Source organism: Scyliorhinus canicula, chromosome 15 (genome assembly GCF_902713615.1).
Source record: "Scyliorhinus canicula chromosome 15, sScyCan1.1, whole genome shotgun sequence".
Lineage (NCBI taxonomy): Eukaryota > Metazoa > Chordata > Chondrichthyes > Carcharhiniformes > Scyliorhinidae > Scyliorhinus > Scyliorhinus canicula.
The window spans coordinates 37,788,043-37,810,061 of record NC_052160.1 but is presented as its reverse complement, the minus strand read 5'-3'; the positions used below and the strand labels follow the sequence as shown (position 1 = coordinate 37,810,061).

General features: G+C 49.6%; 1 protein-coding gene across 1 annotated transcript in view; it reads left to right on the top strand.

Moving 5' to 3' along the window:
* Positions 1-21,816, top strand: part of baiap3 (BAI1 associated protein 3) — a 148,956-nt gene extending 127,140 nt beyond the window's left edge. Inside the window, 6 exon segments of the mRNA XM_038819325.1 lie at positions 7,745-7,816; positions 12,948-13,031; positions 14,998-15,118; positions 18,680-18,803; positions 20,043-20,248; positions 21,094-21,816. Coding sequence (XP_038675253.1) covers positions 7,745-7,816; positions 12,948-13,031; positions 14,998-15,118; positions 18,680-18,803; positions 20,043-20,248; positions 21,094-21,194 — 708 coding nt within the window. The 3' untranslated portion in view covers positions 21,195-21,816.
* Positions 21,817-22,019: the final 203 nt, after the last annotated feature.

Below are 22,019 nucleotides of genomic sequence, written 5' to 3'. Positions count from 1 at the left end.
GCAGTCATCAGCGAACAGCCCACATCTGACCTTATGTTAGAAGAAAGGTCATTGATGAAGCAGCTGAAGATGGTTGGGCTCAGGACGCTACCCTGAGGAACATCTGCAGTGATGTCCCGGGACTGAGATGGCTGACTTCTAATAACCACAACCATTTTCCTTTGTGCTTGGTATGACTCCAACCAGTGGAGACTTTCACCCGAGTCCCATTGATGCAGTTTTGCTGGGCTCCTTTATGCCATTCTCGATCAAACGCTGCCTTGGTGTCAAGGACAGTCACTCTCACCTCAGGTTATTGTTAAATAAATGCCGCTCGATAGCACTGTTGATGATCCTTTCCATCACTTTACCGATGATTGAGAATAGATTGAAAGGGCAGTAATTGGCCGGGTTGAATTTGTCATTCCTGGGTAGATGCCATTATTGTAGCTGTACTGGAACAGCTTGGCTAGGGACGCGGCAAGTTCTGGAGCAGAAGTCTTCAGTACTATTGCCAGAATATTGTCAGGACCTATAGCCGTTGCAGTATCCAGTACCTTCAGCCGTTTTTAGTGAGGAGCTGAAGGAAATTAGTATTAGTAAAGAAATGGTTTGGGGGAAAATAATGGGATTGAAGGCGGACGAATCTCCAGGGCCTGATAATCTTCATCCCAGAGTACTTAAGGGAGTGGCCCTAATAATAGTAGATCCATTGATGGTCATTTTCCAAAATTATTTGGACTCTGGAATAGTTCCAACAGATTGGAGGGAAGCTAATATAACCCTGCTATTCAAAAGGGGAAAAACAGGGAGCTATAGACCAGTGAACATAACATCGGTAATACAGTAGTCCCCCGTTATACCGCGCTCCGCAATACCGCGGTTCGCGATATACCGCGGGGGGGGCTGATGGACCCCAACTGTCAGTTGTGTCAATTTCAGCGGCCGGCTCACTTTGATCCGGAGAAGGAAGCTGCTCTCACTGAAATAATCAGCCGACCGCTGAAATTGACACTGCCCGCTGCTCTCTCTCTCCAATCCAACTTTTAAGTTTTAATGTTTCTGATTGGAGGGAGAGAGCAGCGGGCAGTGTCAATTTCAGCGGCCAGCTGATTGTTTCAGTGAGAGAGCAGCTTCCCTCTCCGGATCAAAGTGAGCCGTCCGCTGAAATTGACACTGCCGGCTGCTCTCTCCCTCCAATCAGAAACATTAAAACTTAAAAGTTGGATTGGAGGGAGAGAGCAGCCGGCAGTGTCAATTTCAGCGGCCGGCTCACTTTGATCCAGAGAGGGAAGCTGCTCTCTCACTGAAACAATCAGCTGGCCGCTGAAATTGACACTGCCGAGGGGGGGCGGGTGTTGGGGAGGGGAGAAGAGGGGGGGCGGGTGTTTGGGGGGGGGGAGAAGAGGGGGGGGGCGGGTGTTTTTGGGGGGGGGGAGAAGAAGAGGGGGGGGAGAAGAGGGGGGGCCGGTGTTGGGGGGGAGAAGAGGGGGGGCGGGTGTTGGGGGGGGAGAAGAGGGGGGGGCGGGTGTTGGGGGGAGAAGAGGGGGGCGGGTGTTGGGGGGGAGAAGAGGGGGGGGCGGGTGTTGGGGGGGAGAAGAGGGGGGGGGTGTTGGGGGGGAGAAGAGGGGGGGCGGGTGTTGGGGGGGAGAAGAGGGGGGGCGGGTGTTGGGGGGGGAGAAGAGGGGGGAGAAGAGGGGGGGAGAAGAGGGGGGGCGGGTGTTGGGGGGGAGAAGAGGGGGGGAGAAGAGGGGGGGCGGGTGATGGGGGGGAGAAGAGCGGGGGAGAAGAGGGGGGGAGAAGAGGGGGGGAGAAGAGGGGGGGCGGGTGTTGGGGGGGAGAAGAGGGGGCGGGTGTTGGGGGGGAGAAGAGGGGGGGCGGGTGTTGGGGGGGAGAAGAGGGGGGGCGGGTGTTGGGGGGGAGAGGAGGGGGGAGAGGAGGGGGGGCGGGTGTTGGGGGGGAGAGGAGGGGGGGAGAGGAGGGGGGCGGGGTGTTGGGGGGGAGAGGAGGGGGAGAGGAGGGGGGCGGGTGTTGGGGGGGAGAGGAGGGGGGGCGGGTGTTGGGGGGGGAGGAGGGGGGCGGGTGTTGGGGGGAGAGGAGGGGGGACGGGTGTTGGGGGGGAGAGGAGGGGGGGGCGGGTGTGGGGGGACCCCCCTGCGGGTGTGGGGGGACCCCCCTGCGGGTGTGGGGGAGACCCCCCTGCGGGTGTGGGGGAGACCCCCCTGCGGGTGTTGGGGGAGAGAGGAGGGCCCTGCGGGTGTTGGGGGTGAGAGGAGGGCCCTGCGGGTGTTGGGGGACGGGGGAGGAGAGGGGGGGGGGGGGGGCGAGCCGGGGGGTGTGGGGGGGAGAGGGGGTGAGCTGGACGCTGTGGGGGAGAGCAGGAGGGTGTGGGGGAGAGGGGGCGAACCGGAGGGTGTGGGGGGGGGGGGGGGGAGGGGGCGAGGAGGAGGGGGTGGGGGGAGAGGGGGCTAGTTGGAGATTGTGGGGGGAGAGGGGGCTAGCCGGAGGGTGTGAGGTGGGTGGGGTGGGGGGGGAGGGGAGAGGAGGAGACAGAGCCCAGTGGGTGTTGGGGGAGAGGAGGAGACAGAGCCCAGTGGGTGTTGGGGGAGAGGGGGCGAGCCGGAGGGTGTGGGGGGGAGAGGGGTCTAATTGGAGGGTGTGGGGGAGAGGGGGTGAGCCGGAGGGTGTTGGGGGGGAGAGCGGGCGAGCCGGAGGGTGTGGGGGGAGAGGGGTCTAGTTGGAGGATGTGGGGGGGAGAGGGGGCGAGCCGGAGGAAAAAAAAATAAATTGACACTGCCGGCTGCTCTCTCCCTCCAATCAGAAACATTAAAACTTAAAAGTTGGATTGGAGGGAGAGAGCAGCGGGCAGTGTCAATTTCAGCGGCCGGCTGATTTCAGTGAGAGCAGCTTCCCTCTCCGGATCAAAGTGAGCCGGCCGCTGAAATTTTAATTGGATCCACGATGGGGGTTTTAAATTTATTTTAAAATCTATGCTAGCGCTTCCCATTGTGAGTCTACGGGGGTCTGACCTCTCCCCCCGCCCCCCCCCGTAGACTCACAATGGGAAGCGCTAGCATAGATTTTTAAATAAATTTAAAACCCCCATCATGGATATCCGCGGCTCGGTTACAACGTGGGTTGGGGTCTTGGACCCCAACACCCGCGTTATAAAGGGGGACTACTGTAGCGAAGTTGTTAGAGTATATTATCAAGGGTTTCATAGCACAGCATTTGGAAAACAGTGGTGTAATCAGACAAAGTCAGCAAGGATTTACGAAAGGGAAATCATGCTTGACAAATCTACTAGAATTCTTTGAAGTTGATAACTAGTAGGGTTGAACAAGGAGAACTGGTGGATGTGGTTTATTTAGGCTTTCAGAAGGCTTTCGACAAGGTTTCGCATAGCAGATTACTATGTAAAGTTAAAGCACATGGGATTATGGGTAGTGTCATGAGATGGATAGAAACTTGGTTAGTTGGAATAAATGGGTCTTTTTCTGATTGGCAGGTGAGTGGGGTACCGCAGGGATCTATGCTGGGGCCCCAACTGTTCACATTATATATTAATGATTTGGACAAGGGAACTAAATATATTATCTCCAAATTTGCAGATGATACAGAGTTTGGTAAGATTGTGAGCTGTGAGGAGGATGCAGAGATGCTTCAGTGGGATTTGCACAGGCTGAGTGAGATGGAGTATTGTGTGTAGTTTTGGTGTCCTTATCTGGGGAAGGATGTTCTTGCTATGGAGGGAATGCAGCGAACGTTTACCAGGCTGATTCTTGAGATGGCGGGACTGTCATATGAGAAGTGACTAAATCGGTTAGGATTAAATTAATTGGAGTTTAGAAGAGTGAGAGGGGATCTCATAGAAAAGTACAAAATTCAAACAGGATTAGACAGGGTAGATTCAGAAAAAATATTCCTGATGGTGGGGGAAATCCAGAACTAGGGGTCATAGTTTAATGACTGAGGTGAGGAGAAATGTCTTCACCCAGAGAGTAGTTGAGGCTAAATGTTGCATAATTTCAAGAAAGAACTAGATATAGCTCTTGGGACTCGAGGGCTATGTGGGGGGAAGGCAGGATCAGGGTATTGCAACTTGATGATCATGATGAATGGCGGAGCAGGCTTGAAGGGCTGAATGGCCTCCTCTTGCTTCTATTTTCTATCTATGTATGTTTCTTATCACATGGGGTGAATCAAGTTGGCTAAAGACGGGTATCTGTGAGGCTGAGGACCTCTGGAGGAGACTGAGATGGATCATCCACTCAGCACTTCTGGCTGAAGATTGTTGCGAAGGCTTCAGCCTTGTCTTTTACACAGATGTGCTGGACTTCTCCACCATTGAGGATGGGGTATTTTTGGAGCCTTCTCCTCCAGTGAGTTGCTTAATTGTCCACCACCATTCATGACTGGATGTGGCAGAACTGCAGAGCTTAGATCTGATCTGTTGGTTGTGGGATCACTGAGCTCTGTCCATCACTTGCTGCTTATGTTGTTTGGCATGTAAGTAGTCATCACCAGGTTGACACCTCACTTTTCAGTATGCCTGTTCCTGGCATGCTCTCCTGCACACTTCATTGAACCAGGGTTGATCCCCTGGCTTGATGATAATAATAGAGTGGGGGATATAAGACCATAAGACATAGGAGCAGAATTAAGCCACTCGGCCCATCGAGTCTGCTCAACCATTCAATCATGGCTGATATTTTTCTCATCCCCATTCTCCTGACTTCTCCCCATAACCCCTTATCCCATTATTATACCAGGCCATGAGGTTGCAGATTGTGGTTGAATACAATTCTGATGCCACTGATGTCCCACAGAGCCTCATGGATGCCTAGTCTTGAGTTGCTATATCTGTTCTGACTCTACCTCATTTAGCACGGTGGTAGTGGCACATAACATAAAGGACAGTATCCTCAATGTGAAGATTGGGCTTCATCCCCACAAGGATTATGCAGTGCCCACTCCTACTGATCCTGTCATGGACAGATTGCAGCAGTCAGGTTGGTGAGGATGAGGTTTAGTAGGTTTTTCTTTATTGTTGGTTACGTCACCACCTGTTGCAGACCCAGTCAAGCAGTTATATTCTTTAGGACTCGACTAGCTCGGTCTGTGATGGTACCACTGAGCCACTCCTGGTGATGAACATTGAAGTCCCCACCCAGAGTACATCCTGTGCCCTTGCCACACAGTGCTTCCTCCCAAGTTCCCAGAAAGTAAAACAAGAGTTTGTGCAGTTTAGAAATAAGAGACCTCCCATTTGACACAATCCGATGTCAAGATTCACACCCTTCGATTCTCAGTTAAACTCTCCCTCTCTATAAGAATGATACATTGTCACTTCCCCAGCATTTCCCTGTTGTTCAATGGGGTTTGTGCTGGGTAACCACAATCTGTTTGTGATGTTTGAAGGGGGTGGAATGTTGAGCAGGATACCGCTAAATCTCTAGCTTTACTTATAAGAGTGCCCTGGAGCCTTTGACACCCACCTGAATTTGCTGTAACATCTAGGACACCTCTGACAGTGCAGCATTTTCTCAGTGTCAGCCCAGACAAGGGTTTTTCAAACTTATTTTCCCGGGACCCAGTTACCAGCCAGCCAACCTTCGCGATCCACGTCGGCCCACCATTGCAACCCACGTTGGCCGACCGTCGCGAAGCACCATTTTCAATTACCTTTAATACGACACTTGCTTTGTCATTCAATGTTGCATTTATGCTTAGGACTTCAGCTGATGATTTAATGTCCCGCTGCATTCTTTGAAAAAAATCAAGAAGTTTGTCCTCGAACTTGCCAAATGGCTTTGACATTTTGAGGGTTTTTAACTTTCATTTGTCAGTATTTCCCTACATATAACAAACATGGGCTTTACATCCTGATTTGTATTGTAAACATTAACAATGCTATAGGGCACGGTGGCACAGTGGTTAGCACTGCTGCTTCAACGCCAGGGACGCAGGTTTGATTCCGATCTTGGGTGACTGTGCGGAGTCTGCACGTTCTCCCTGTGTCTGTGTCGGTTTCCTCTTGGTGCTCCGGTTTCCTCCCACAGTCCAAAGATGTACAGGTTATGTGGATTGGCCATTCTAAATTGCCCCTTAGTGCCCAAAAGGTTAGGTGGGGTTACTGGGTTACGAGGATAGGGGATGAAGGTGTGGGTCTAAGTAGGGTGTTCTTTCAAGGGGCAGTGCAGAATCTTTGGCCCGAATGGCCTTCTTCTGTACTGTAGTGATTCGATTCTATACCTCAAGAAATCAACTTTATACTGCTTTGTTCCAAATTTCAGGTTCTTCTTAATGGGTTGTTCACCAGAGGCCCTGGAGCTCTGTATACAGCTCACACCAGCACTGCTTTATCCTGCCGTGGACTCTCCTTTGAAGGTCTCTCCAGCAGATTCAATTGTGAGATCCTGGCCTGTTTGTGTCTCTGGCTCTCTTCCTTATTACAAAACGATCCATCTTCAGTTCTTACACAGTCCTGTTGCTTACTTGCTGGCAGCTACAAAATGGAGGAATCTTTCCTCCATGATTTTTCACCCAAAGCACAGACTTACAAGGACTTGACGTCAGTGGACGTGTCGGGTGCGTGACCTGTTCTCTGCCGCCGCTTCTGGCAGGAAAATGGCAGCATTTGCATTTAAAAGCCAGTCGCGGCCGGCATTCTTTTAAAAAAAATAATTTTCATTAAGATTTTCACAAAATATAAACAACAAAACAATATTAACAGAACAACCATGGAAAAAACCCAAGAACAACACCCACGGCCGGCATTCTTAACTTAAAAGCCAGCTGCGGCCGGCATTCTGACAAGCCAATCCTGGCTGCAGGGTGCCTCTCCTGGATCAAGAACACCACAACCAATCATTCCGCGACTCTCCTGTCACCCGCCTGCAACCCACCCGCATGTTGGCAACCCTGAGTTTGAAAAACCCTGGCCTGGGCTACGGACTCAAGTGGGGCCGGAGGTATGACCAAGTGAGCCATGAGAGTGGCCAAGGTCCCAGTGAACACCATCCCCATCAGCGCGGGGCCGGGGGGGGGGGGGGGGGGGGGGGGGGGGGTTGGAGGGGGGGCTGGAGGAGGGGGGGGGGGGGCTGGAGGAGGGGAGGGGCTGTGGAGGGGGGGGGCTGGAGGAGGGGGGGGGGCTGGAGGAGGGGAGGGGCTGGAGGGGGGGGGCTGGAGGAGGGGGGCTGGAGGAGGGGGGCTGGAGGAGGGGGGGCCGGAGGGGGGGGCCGAATGGGGGGGGGCGGAGGGGGCCTGAGGGGGGGGGGCCGGAGTGAGCCCGAGGGGGGGGGGGGCCAGAGTGACCACCGGCGAGCCTGGATCCATCCGCCATGTTTGTGCGGGGCGGCCTGAGGGAAGGCGGCCACCGCGCATGCGCTGGTTGGCACCGGCCCAACTGCGCATGCGCGGGACCTGAGTCTTTTACGCGGCGCCAGGTCTCTGACGCCGGTCACGCACTCCTTCATGGCACCCCCTAGCACATGGCGCACCGGGCAACTGCCCGAGTTGCCCGTACCTTGAGCCGGCCCTGATCCCCATAATAAAGCAGGCACAATTTGCATTCTCAAACCCTCTTCTTAATTCCTTATATTTACTGAATGAAATGATTAAAATTTCCAAGGAGCCAAAGGCGTTCCATTCCTCAATATAGCTGGGTCTACATCCTCTGTAGCATCTCTGTAAAACGTTTAAGGCGGTGTTTGAATGCTTTGTGTCTCTGGAATGTTAACCACGTCTCTCTGTCTCTCTATAGGCTCTTGTGGTGTTTTTCCATGCTGAGGGACAGGGACTGCCACTTGACAACTTGCAGAATGACAAATATAAGGTAAATGGTACAGGTTACTCACTCACCACTAACTGTTCCTGGGACCTCAGAGAAAGTACTTAACCCAAAATGTGGCAAATTATGGAAAGATCAAATAATGAGTTCAAAACTGACGAGGTGAATAGGGAAAGATTCTTTTGAATGGTCAGTGAGTCATTAACAGGAGGAAACTGGAAGCATAAAAAGGGAGATTGGGTAAGTGTTTGACAGAAATGGTGACTGGATGTGGGATCCATTCCCACAGGGAGGTGATGGAAACTGAATCGTTCACAGACGGAATTAGAGAGTGGCTGACAGAGGCAAAATATTGAAGGGGAAAAGAGAGGGAAACAGGACCAGCTCTGATGTGAAGGAAGCACGAGTACAGGAATGATGATCCAGGTGGCCTCTTCTGTACTGAGGTTTCTATTACGAACTATAGAATTCCTACAGGAAGGAGGTCATTTGGCACATCGTGTATGCACCGACCTTCCGAAAGAGCACCCCATTTCGCATTTCCCCCCCCCCATCCCGGTAACTCCACCTAATCTGCACATCTTTGGACTGTGGGAGGAAACTGGAGCACCCGGAGGAGACCCACGCATACACGGGGAGAATGTGCGAATTGCACACAGAATGACCCAAGGCCGGAATTGAACCTGGGTCCCTCGTGCTGTGAGGCAGCAGAAGGATTTGCGTAAGGATTAAGAAAGCATCAGTGGGTTCCTCCCTCTGGCCTCCTGTACAATCCTGCCTCTCTCCATTCCTCCCTCTCTTCATTGATCCATCTCTCATCATTCTTCAATCTCTCACCATTCTTTTCTCTATCTCTCCGACCCTCTCTCTCTCTCTCCATTCTTCCCTCTCTCCCCAACTTCACTGCATGTAGCAGAATCTCCTATGTTCTTGAATTCTCACCCAGTTGAACTTGCTCTCTAAGTCCTGTATCTCTCTGCCTAACTTCAGTGGTTTCTTGGTCAACCCTTTGGACTTCTCATTAGCCCTCTGCCCTTGCTTGCTGTCTACAACAGCCCTGTGAAGCATTGCAAAATGTACACAAAGTACTGTCCTACATCATAGAACCATAGCGAGGTTGCTGTGCAGAAGGAGGCCATTCAGCCCATCGTGCCTGTGTCTGCCAAAAAAAAAGAAAGGAACTAGCCACTCTTTTTAATCCTATTTTCCAGCAATTGGTCCATTGCCTTGCAGGTTACAGCACTTCAGATGCAGTTCCAGGTACTTTTTAAATCATGTGGAGATGCCAGTGTTGGACTGGGGTGAGCACAGTAAGAAGTCTTAGAACACCAGGTTAAAGTCCAACAGGTTTGTTTCAAATCACTAGCTTTCAGAGTACTGCTCCTTCCTCAGGTGAATGGAGAGGTATGCTCAAGAAACATTGACAAAGTCAAAGATGCAAGACAATGCTTTGAATGCGAGCATTTGCAGGTAATTAAGTCTTTACAGATCCAGAGATAGGGGTAACCCCAGGTTAAAGAGTTGTGAATTGTCACAAGCCAGGACAGTTGGTAGGATTTCGCTAGCCCAGGCCAGATGGTGGGGGGTGGATGTAATGCGACATGAATCCAAGGTCCCGGTTGAGGCCGCACTCGTGTGTGCGGAACTTGGCTATAAGTTTCTGCTCGGCGATTTTGCTTTGTCGCGCATCCTGACGGCCGCCTTGGAGAACGCTTACTCGGAGATCAGAGGCTGAATGCCCTTGACTGCTGAAGTCTTCCCCGATTGGAAGGGAACATTCCTGCCTGGCGATTGTCGCACGATGTCCGTTCATCCGTTGTTGCAGTGTCTGCATGGTCTTACCAATGTACCACGCTTCGGGACATCCTTTCCGGCAGCGTATGAGATAAACAACGTTGGATGAGTCGCAGAGTATGTACCACCTGTAATGGTGGTACCCATGTCGATGATCTGGCACATCTTACAGAGATTGCCATGGCAGAGTTGTGAGGTGTCGTGGTCGCTGTTCTGAAGGCTGGGTAGTTTGCTGCAAATAATGGTTTGTTTGAGGTTGCACGGTTGTTTGAAGGCAAGTAGTGAGGGTGTGGGGATGACCTTGGCAAGATATTCATCTTCATCGATGACGTGTTGAAGGCTGCGAAGATGTCGTAGTTTCTCCTCTCCGGGGAAGCACTGGACGACGAAGGGTACTCTGTCGGTTGTGTCCCGTGTTTGTCTTTTTTTTAATTAAAAAAAATAAATAAATTTAGAGTACCCAATTAATTTTTTCCAATTAAGGGGCAATTTAGCGTGGCCAATCCACCTAGCCTGCACATCTTTGGGTTGTGGGGGTGAAACCCACGCAAACACGGGGAGAATGTGCAAACTCCACACGGACAGTGATCCAGGGCCGGGATCGAACCTGCGACCTCGGCGCCGTGAGGCAGCAGGTCTAACCCACTGCACCACCGTGCTGCCCCGTTTTGTCTTCTGAGGAGGTCGGTGCGGTTTTTGCTGTGGTGCATTAGAACTGTCGATTGATGAGTCGAGCGACATATCCCGTTCGTACGAGGGCATCTTTCAGCATCTGTAGATGTTCGTTACGCTACTCTTTGTCCGAGCAGATCCTGTGCATACGGAGGGCTTGTCCAAAGGGGATGGTTTCTTTAATGTGTTTAGGGTAGAAGCTGGAGAAATGGAGCATCGTGAGGTTATAGAACAGTACAGCACAGAACAGGCCCTTCGGCCCTCAATGTTGTGCCGAGCCATGATCACCCTATTCAAACCCACGTATCCACCCTATACCTGTAACCCAACAACCCCCCCCTTACTTTTATTAGGACACTACGGGCAATTTAGCATGGCCAATCCACCTAACCCGCACATCTTTGGATTGTGGGAGGAAACCGGAGCTCCCGGAGGAAACCCACGCACACAGGGGGAGGACGTGCAGACTCCACACAGTGACCCAGCCGGGAATCGAACCTGGGACCCTGGAGCTGTGAAGCATTTATGCTAACCACCATGCTACCCTGCTGCCCAATCCACCTAGCCTGCACATCTTTGGGTTGTGGGGGTGAAACCCACGCAAACACGGGGAGAATGTGCAAACTCCACACGGACAGTGATCCAGGGCCGGGATCGAACCTGCGACCTCGGCGCCGTGAGGCAGCAGGTCTAACCCACTGCACCACCGTGCTGCCCCGTGTTGTCTATCCATGGGATTGTTTCTGGAATATACCTCTTAATTCACCTGAGGAAGGAGCAGTGCTCCGAAAGCTAGTGATTTCATAGAAATGTCATAGAAATGAGGCTATGACAGGTGAGGACCTTGAGAGGATTGTTATCACTAAGGAGGTAGTAATGGGCAAGCTAATGGGGCTAAAGGTAGACAAGTCTCCTGGCCCTGATGGAATGCATCCCAGAGTGCTAAAAGAGATGGCTAGGGAAATTGCAGATGCACTAGTGATAATTTACCAAAATTCACTAGACTCTGGGGTGGTCCCGGTGGATTGGAAATTAGCAAACGTGACGCCACTGATTAAAAAAGGAGGTAGGCAGAAAGCAGGAAATTATAGGCCAGTGAGTTTAACTTCGGTAATAGGGAAGATGCTGGAATCTATCATCAAGGAAGAAATTGCGAGGCATCTGGATAGAAATTGTCCCATTGGGCAGACGCAGCATGGGTTCGTTAAAGGCAGGTCATGCCTAACTAATTTAGTGGAATTTTTTGAGGACATACCAGTGCAGTAGATAACGGGGAGCCGATGGATGTGGTATATCTGGATTTCCAGAAAGCCTTTGACAAGGTGCCACACAAAAGGTTGCTGCATAAGATAAAGATGCATGGCATTAAGGGTAAAGTAGTAGCATGGATAGAGGATTGGTTAATTAATAGAAAGCAAAGAGTTGGGATAAATGGGTGTTTCTCTGGTTGGCAATCAGTAGCTAGTGGTGTCCCACAGGGATCCGTGTTGGGCCCACAATTGTTCACAATTTACATAGATGATTTGGAGTTGGGGACCAAGGGCAATGTGTCCAAGTTTGCAGATGACACTAAGATGAGTGGTAAAGCGAAAAGTGCAGAGGATACTGGAAGTCTGCAGAGGGATTTGGATAGGTTAAGTGAATGGGCTCGGGTCTGGCAGATGGAATACAATGTTGACAAATGTGAGGTTATTCATTTTGGTAGGAATAACAGCAAACGGGATTATTATTTAAACGATAAAATATTAAAGCATGCCGCTGTTCAGAGAGACTTGGGTGTGCTAGTGCATGAGTCACAGAAGGTTGGTTTACAAGTGCAACAGGTGATTAAGAAGGCAAATGGAATTTTGTCCTTCATTGCTAGAGGGATGGAGTTTAAGACTAGGGAGGTTATGTTGCAATTGTATAAGGTGTTAGTGCGGCCACACCTGGAGTATTGTGTTCAGTTTTGGTCTCCTTACTTGAGAAAGGACGTACTGGCGCTGGAGGGTGTGCAGAGGAGATTCACTAGGTTAATCCCAGAGCTGAAGGGGTTGGATTATGAGGAGAGGTTGAGTAGACTAGGACTGTACTCGTTGGAATTTAGAAGGATGAGGGGGGATCTTATAGAAACATTTAAAATTATGAAGGGAATAGATAGGATAGATGCGGGCAGGTTGTTTCCACTGGCGGGGTGACAGCAGAACTAGGGGGCATAGCCTCAAAATAAGGGGAAGTAGATTTAGGACTGAGTTTAGGAGGAACTTCTTCACCCAAAGGGTTGTGAATCTATGGAATTCCTTGCCCAGTGAAGCAGTTGAGGCTCCTTCATTACATGTTTTTAAGGTAAAGATAGATAGTTTTTTGAAGAATAAAGGGATTAAGGGTTATGGTGTTCGGGCCGGAAAGTGGAGCTGAGTCCACAAAAGATCAGCCATGATCTAATTGAATGGCGGAGCAGGCTCGAGGGGCCAGATGGCCTACTCCTGCTCCTAGTTCTTATGTTCTTATGTTCTTATGATTTGAAACAAACCTGTTGGACTTTAACCTGGTGTTGTAAGACTTCTTACTTTTTAAATGAGTTGAACGTTCCAGCTTCAACCTCTGAATCAGGCTGTGAATTCCAAATGCTCACCACCCTCTGGGTGAAAACATTTTCCATCAGGGCTCTGTGTTGCAAACAGACCATGTTAATACCATTTTATTACTCACTGGCCCATTGATTTCACAGGATCTGAAGGAAGAGCTGCGACTAAATAAGTGCTCAACACAGAAGCTGATTGAACACACTTACCAGGCCAAAATCCGGCAACAGGTACCATGTCAATTCCAAATCACATTATTAACTTGTTTGTTTCTGGTGAATGTTTTGTTGATCATAGAATTTACAGTGCAGAAGGAGGCCATTCGGCCCATCGAGTCTGCACCGGCCCTTACAAAGAAGCCCACATATCTATCCTATCCCAGTAACCCCCACAACGTTGGCCGAGTCGCACGAGTATGTACCGCGTACCTGGCTGGTTTAGCTCACCAGGCTAAATTGCTGCCTTTTAAAGCAGACCAAGCAGGCCAGCAGCACGGTTCGATTCCCGTACCAGCCTTCCCGGACAGGCGCCAGAATGTAGCGACTAGGGCCTTTTCACAGTAACTTTATTGAAGCCTACTCGTGACAATAAGCGATTTTAATTTTTAAATTTTAATTTAATTAACATTTTTTGGACACTAAGGGCAATTTAGCATGGCCAATCCACCTAACCTGCGCATCTTTGGAATGTGGGAGGAAACCGGAGCACCCGGAGGAAACCCACACAAACACTGGCATTACGTGCAGACTCCGCACAGACCGTGAGCCAGCCGGGAATCGAACCTGGGACCCTGGAGCTGTGATGCAACTGTGCTAACCACTACGCTACCGTGCTGCCCAATGATCGTAATCATTATTAGTTCTGGGAATCAGGACAATCCCATTTGATGGAAATAGTATCAGCATCAAAAATTCTCAGGGCAGGTACACCACAGGTTGATACAGTGTGTTGTGGTGAAGTTCTGTGAACTGTTCACAGGAGAGCCAGCCACAGGTTACGATTGTTTATTCAAGGTTTAAGCTTGCAGGGGGACCACTGGAAACGGCTCTCTGCGAAGTCACAGGTTTCCACTATATTTGTACACTGTTGGTCACATACACAGAACATTGTTTACATTCCAGTCTTGTCTACATATAGGTTTACATTAAACAAATGTCTTTGGTTTCAGGCACATAGATCACCAAGCAGAGCATCAGAGGCTACATTGATTGAGTTCTGACTCAAAGCCTGACCCTTTAAGAGTAAACAAATTTGATTCCCAAGACTTGCTGGAGCGTTCTGCTAGTTCTGGGCCTTGAGGGATGTAAATGTTGCCACAGTCCCAGGGGACCAACAGCTGTTCTCCCTTTGAGTGCTGCTGACTGGTGGTGGTTTAACCTGCGGGTCACCACACCTCAGGTGGCGGGGCCTTCACAAATAACCTCAGCTGGTACAGGAATTGAAACCATGCTGTTGATGTCAAACAAACCATGCAGCCAACTGAGCTAACCAACAACAAGGTTCATCAGGCAACCCATGCTACTGATACGGGCCCTTAGAGTGTGCAAGGTTCACTGGTGTACAGAGTTCAGCAGCTGACTAGCATGTGTTCTTAGTGTAAGTCAAGAGTGTTCGCTCTAACCTCCTTTTATTTCCCCTAAAAAGAGTAGAGCTCCTTCTACACTGTTCCATTGAACATTGCCAGGGCATGTACCCCACAGGTTAGATACAGAGTAAAACTCCCTCTACATTCTCCCACTGAACACTGCCAAGGCAGGCACAAGAAGGGCTGATACAGAGTAAATCTCCCTCTATACTATCACATTGAACAATACCAGGCACGCACATCATGGGTTAGATGCAGAGTAAAGATCCTTCTATACTATCCCATTGAACAATGTTAGGGCGGGTACGGCATGGGATAGATATCGAGTAAAGTTCTCTCTAATTGATCGAACATGATACCTTAACCTCACCATCAGTTGTGTTCCCTGTTCTGCACTGGTCTAGAATTTTCCTACTTCTTTCAACATTCATTTTGTTCAGTTGTGAGTTGAAGATGGTGTGTGTTTTCTTCCCACTGTGAGTCAGAGTCAGATGGATATAGAATTTGGCGAATCAGGCTCTTACGAGCCAACTGCAACACTCAGCGTTTGGGAAGCAGAGGAGGTAAATAATGAATCCACTTTATTCACGTTAAGGTGTGTTCCTTCTCAGAAGTCCACAGAATCCAGCCCGTATGGAATGCTTTGCATCAAATGCCACTATGAAGCTGCTGAGTCCAAACTGTGCATTGACGTTTTGCACGCTACGAACCTGATTGCCTTGGATGCAAATGGTGAGTGTGCAACATTTGCCAGCGCAACACTAATCGTTTGCCCTATCCAAATCAGTAAAAAGAGAAATACACAGGCAGCGTGAGTGGAGAAACAGACACGTTGATATGTATTGTGCTTAATCCTTCAAAAATGCAACACAAGAGACAGATGGATATATCAGTACAGTCACAGAAAGGAGAGAGGGAGTATAAAATAAATAGAAAACATTGGGAGGGAAGAATCATGCAGAATGGTGTCATTAGTCACTCCATTCGTGATTCCTCTCGGGTTTATCTGAATGTTTGAGTCATATCCTTTGGAGGGATTAGGACATTTCTGTCAATTATAAATTCAAAACACTGACAGACCTCGAGAGGGCCGGGATTTTCCGAGCTCGTGCCATGCCAGAGAATCGTCGGTGGGGGGGCGGGGGGGGTGCAAATCCCGGCATGCTGTTCCGATGTTGGGCCGCCTATTCCGGCAACCGGAGAATCGGCGGCTATCGTGCCGGCACGGTCCAGAGGCAATTCTGCGCGCTCGACGGGCCGAGTGCCTCAGGGGCCGGCGATAAGCCGGCCGTGGCGCGCATGCGCAGACCTGCGCCGGCAGTGGCGCGCATACGCGGACCAGCACCGGCCGTGGCGCACATGCGCAGACCCGGGCCGGCTTTCGGCGCCAGAGTAGCGCACAGCACTCTGGCGCCGTTCTAGCCCCCACCCGAGGATGAGGGGAATGACTGGGCCTGGAGGCCGGCGTCGCTCGCCCTGGTTTTGACGCCGGCGTCAACACTTGGGTCGGATTTTCGGAGAATCCCAGGATTCCAAAGCAGCAGGGGACATTTCACACAACTTGAAAATGGTGACTAACGTCATAGAACCAGAAAGGCATTTGAATTGAACTTCACATGTTTGCCTTTCCAAATAAATAACAATTTTGGACTTGCTAAAAGCTGGATAGAGCTGTTGGGTAAATGTTTTAAGTGGAGGAAGGTGCAGGGCTATGGGGAGAGTGGAGAAGTGGGATTAGTTTGGATTGATGCAGGACTGTGGGGAGAGGGTGGGGCTGTGGGATTAGTTTGGATTGATACAGGACTGTGGGGAGAGGGTGGGGCTGTGGGATTAGTTTGGATTGATACAGGACTGTGGGGAGAGGGTGGGGCTGTGGGATTAGTTTGGATTGATACAGGACTGTGGGGAGAGGGTGGGGCTGTGGGATTAGTTTGGATTGATACAGGACTGTGGGGAGAGGGTGGGGCTGTGGGATTAGTTTGGATTGATACAGGACTGTGGGGAGAGGGTGGGGCTGTGGGATTAGTTTGGATTGATACAGGACTGTGGGGAGAGGGGAGAAGTGGGATTAGTTTGGATTGATACAGGACTGTGGGGAGAGCGGGGCTGTGGGATTAGTTTGGATTGCTACAGGACTGTGGGGAGAGGGTGGGGCTGTGGGATTAGTTTGGATTGATACAGGACTGTGGGGAGAGCGGGGCAGTGGGATTAGTTTGGATTGATGCAGGACTGTGGGGAGAGCGGGGCAGTGGGATTAGTTTGGATTGATGCAGGACTGTGGGGAGAGTGGAGAAGTGGGATTAGTTTGGATTGATGCAGGACTGTGGGGAGAGTGGAGAAGTGGGATTAGTTTGGATTGATACAGGACTGTGGGGAGAGCGAGGCAGTGGGATTAGTTTGGATTGATACAGGACTGTGGGGAGAGGGTGGGGCTGTGGGATTAGTTTGGATTGATGCAGGGCTATGGGGAGAGTGGAGAAGTGGGATTAGTTTGGATTGATGCAGGACTGTGGGGAGAGTGGAGAAGTGGGATTAGTTTGGATTGATACAGGACTGTGGGGAGAGCGAGGCAGTGGGATTAGTTTGGATTGATGCAGGACTGTGGGGAGAGGGTGGGGCTGTGGAATTAGTTTGGATTGATGCAGGACTGTGGGGAGAGCGGGGCAGTGGGATTAGTTTGGATTGATACAGGACTGTGGGGAGAGTGGAGAAGTGGGATTAGTTTGGATTGATGCAGGACTGTGGGGAGAGGGTGGGGCTGTGGGATTAGTTTGGATTGATGCAGGACTGTGGGGAGAGGGTGGGGCTGTGGGATTAGTTTGGATTGATGCAGGACTGTGGGGAAGATGGGGCTGTGGGATTAGTTTGGATTGATACAGGACTGTGGGGAGAGTGGAGAAGTGGGATTAGTTTGGATTGATACAGGACTGTGGGGAGAGGGTGGGGCTGGGGGATTAGTTTGTATTGATACAGGACTGTAGGGAGAGGGTGGGGCTGTGGGATTAGTTTTGATTGATGCAGGACTGTGGGGAGAGGGTGGGGCTGTGGGATTAGTTTGGATTGATGCAGGACTGTGGGGAGAGGGTCGGGCTGTGGGATTAGTTTGGATTGATGCAGGACTGTGGAGAGAGGGTGGGGCTGTGGGATTAGTTTGGATTGATACAGGACTTGGGGAGAGGGTGGGGCTGTGGGATTAGTTTGGATTGATACAGGACTGCGGGGAGAGGGTGGGGCTGTGGAATTAGTTTGGATTGATACAGGACTGTGGGGAGAGGGTGGGGCTGTGGGATTAGTTTGGATTGATACAGGACTGTGGGGAGAGGGTGGGGCTGTGGGATTAGTTTGGATTGATACAGGACCGTGGGGAGAGGGTGGGGCTGTGGGATTAGTTTGGATGGTGCTGGGCTATGGGAACAGAATGGGCAAATTATTTCGTCACATCTCAGTGCTCTTTGTGGGATCTTACTGTGTGCAAAATTGTTGCTGAGTTTCTTGCATTACAAGTAACAACACTTCAAAACAACTGGCTGCCAAGCACTTTGGGATATCCTGGGGTTATGAAAGGTGCTATATAAATGCAAATTCTTTCTATCTGAGATGATCAATATGTGAGTTCCTAGATGATTAGCACCGATTAGTGATTAGGCCAGTGGAAGGGCTGACACCCAGAGTACCTGTGAAGGTCTGTGCACCCATCACACCATCAGGAGGGCCGCTCTCCAGTGATAGACCACCAGAACTATTTTCGAGGCCATACCTGATTTTAATTTGATTGACATACTTGACAAGGCCAACAAGCAGCATCAGTGAGGAGGAAGCTGGAAATCCAGCAACTCTTTTGCAGCGCTGAGTTGGAAATAAGCTTTTAAAAGGTGGATGGGTAGCCAGTTGTTGGTCATTCCAGAAAGAATATTTGCATTCCTGCTACCTGTAGAAATATCAATGCTGAATCAGAAGTTCTTAGAGGGATCCCAATAGGCATTTGACTGTGTCAGAATGACCCGATTGTCCATCTAAGAACCGCTGATCCAACCATGCTGCACTGAACCCTGATTTAAATATTTTAAAAGGTTCCCGTTCGCTTTAGGAGAGCTCCCGTTTTGTATGGCCCAGTGTGGGCCATATAATATGATCATACACTGCGTGTCAAATATATGCTACACATCTAAACATAAAGGGAAATACAGTTTTAAATGCTTGCAATTACCCTGGAAATCTGCGCTCTTGTTTGGTCGGGTTCAGGTGGATGAGGTCAGATCACCAATCATTCTCTTTTTGTCTCTGTGTTGACAGGTCTCAGTGATCCTTTTGTCATTATCGAACTCGCTCCTTTCCACCTCTTCCCAGGTGCAAAGAGCCAGCGAACACAAGTCAAGAATAAAACACTGCACCCAATCTTCGATGAGCAGTTTAACTTGTCAGTATTATTGATTCATTACTTCAATGTGTTGAATTTACTGTCCCATCAAACACTCCCAGGGCAGTTGCAGAATGGTGTTAGAACATAGAACAGTACAGCACATAACAGGCCCTTCGGCCCTCGATGTTGTGCCGAGCAATGATCACCCTACTCAAACCCACGTATCCACCCTATACCCGTAACCCAACAACCCCCCCCCCCCCCCCCTTAACCTTACTTTTAAGGACACTACGGGCAATTTAGCATGGCCAATCCACCTAACCCGCACATCTTTGGACTATGGGAGGAAACCGGAGCGCCCGGAGGAAACCCACGCACACACGGGGAGGACGTGCAGACTCCGGACAGACAGTGACCCAGCCGGGAACCGAACCTGGGACCCTGGAGCTGTGAAGCATTTATGCTAACCACCATGCTACCGTGCTGCCCGTGCGTGTTAAATACAGAGTAAAGCTCTCTCAACACTGTTCCCCCCTCAAACACTCCCAGGGCAGGTACAGCAGGGGATCAGATATGGAGTAAAGCTCCCTCATCACTGTCCCATCAAACACTCCCAGGGCAGGTACAGCAGGGATTAGGTGCAGAGTAAAGCTCCCTCGACGCTGTCCCATCAAACACTCCCAGGACAGGTACAGCACAGGGTTAGATATTGATTAAAGCTCCTTTGCTGCAACAGGGCCAAGTTAGATTTGAGCCTGGGGTTCCCTCCGCTTGACTGGCATGCAATCCATAACTTCCCACATTCACTCCCCCCACAACTGATACCCAGTAGCAGCAGTGTGTACAATCTGCAAGGTGCATTGGAAGCACCTTTCAAACCTGCACCATCACCACCTGTAGTTTCCCTCCAAGCCACACACCATCCTGACTTGGAACTGTATCACCGCCCCTTCACAGCCACCGGGAACCCTGGAACTTCCTTCCTAATAGCACTGTGTATAGCTACAGCACATACAGCAGTAGCTCACGATGGCTCACCAATCACCATTGCTTTCATATGGGTAATTAGGGATGGGTACTAAATGCTAATCTTGTCAGTGAAACTCACATCCCCTTGAAAGTATTTTAAAAAAAAAAAGTTGTGCTCCTTTCTATTCCAGTCTCAAGTTTGTCTCATGCACCTGTCTCAGCCTGTGTTAGTTTACTGACCTCTCATACTCATTCCAGTGTCTGTGGATTACATTCTTCTTCTTTGGAGTGTACATGTTGCATTGCAATCTGTTTTATCTCTTTCAGCACAGTAACGCGGGAGCAGTGCAGTAACAGCACTGCCTGCATTCACTTCACAGTCATGGACCACGACTGGCTCTCAACCAATGACTTTGCCGGGGAGGCCGTGTTGCAACTGCAGGAGGTTTATGGGTTCCATAAAACTGCCGTCAGCAGAGAAGCAAAAAACATTTCCCCGGTATTCCTGAAACTGACACACCCCGATCCCAGTGGTAAAGAAAATCTGAGTTCAATATCTATATTTTAAAACTGCATCTGCATGAAATTCCTGTCAACATTTTCTTTCATACAACAAACACACTCATATTTACAACGGCAACTGCCCATGTAAACATGTCACTCTGTAATTTTACCCACCCACCAGTGGTGGCAATGTAGTTTAATCAGTAAATGTACAGAGTTTTGGTATCATCTTGATGCAGGGATCAGTAGTGAGGATCGACCATCTTGAGGGTTTATTTCCTTGCAACATCTACCATTACATCATTATGACTTTGCCAGAAATCCTGTTTTGAATTGAACTTATTGGTGAAACAGGAGATGCTCCAAGGGAATTATCCCTGCCTACAAACTCGCTTTACCTGAAGACAACTTAACTGGCCCTGGGCAGTTCCACAGAAGAGCAACTAATATGTAATGAATTTGGTTTGTATCTGGGAACAGATCTTTATTCGAAATTTAAATTTCTCCTGTGGGTAGCAGCTCGTCGATCCATGATCCTTCCAACCCCTCCCCCCCTCCTCCTCCTCATTCACTCCAGCGGTTGTTAAAATACTTCAGCCTGGGTAGTAAATGTCATTAGATGATTTGACAGTTGGACAGTGTTGGTGGGGTGGGGTGGGGTGTCAAAGCTGAATCTGATCCTGTCCTCACCAATGTTTGCCCAGTCCAGCAGGAATCACTGGACAGCAGCCAGGAGGAGGAATCCAGGTTGATTTTTGTCACGGCCAGCGGCAGTGTCCCTTAGCATAAACCAGGAAGTTACACTTGTGATCCTCCCACTACAACATCAGCCCTTGCAATCAGTGCTGTTAGTTACAGATGTTTGTTTTTACAGTGATGAAGCCAATCACGAAGATGCTGGAAGGCCGGACGGCTGACAAAGAAGCGCAGGAGTTTGTTAAGAAGATGAAGGAGCTAGAGATATCTCCAGAGTAAATCCAAGCAGATTTGAAATAGAAGTGAATTAATACATGAACATAAATCAAACATTCAGAACTGCACAATGTCAAGTGTTGGAGTGGTGCTTTGTCGTGATGCTAGTGAAGCTATCTATGCAGGAGCTCCTCAGCATTGGGATGATTATTGATCTGGTGCTGTGGCTCCTTACTGTCACCATTGTGGAAATACTGAAGTTGTGTTGTCGCTCCTCAATCTCGTGCAATTGTGGAGCTCCTCATCATTGTGATGATATTGATACAGTGCCGTAGCCTCGTTGTCATGGTGATTACTGATCCAGTGCTGAAGCTGCTCACTGTCCTGTGATACACATCGTGCTGGCCCACCTCACTGTGGTGATATGGATCCTGTGCCGACACACCTCACCATCGTTGTGATACGGATCCCGTGCTGTAGTGGTATCTCCTCTCCCACAATCTCTTTGTCCTCCTGTTTTACAATAACAGGCAATTATGCTTTTTGAGTGTTTTTTAAGATTAAATTTGATGACCTCTGTCTTGTAAGTATTTCAAAGAAATATTGTATAGTGATAACTTTGTCTGAGAATGTCAGATTTTTGTATTGTAGTTTTGGAAACGTTTAAAAGAATAACTCAAAGTAAGACAACCTCTGGTTTTGATTTCCTGATGAATCAAGCTGAATCAATTTAAGCTGAGCACAGATCGGTTCAGTTCAGTTCCACGATTGTATCTCCAGGATTTTAACTGTGCCCAGTACACAAGCCCAACATTCATTATTTAACCAATGTCAGGTTAAACGAGCATTCATTTCATTAGAGTCTTTGTGCTAAATGGCTACCACATT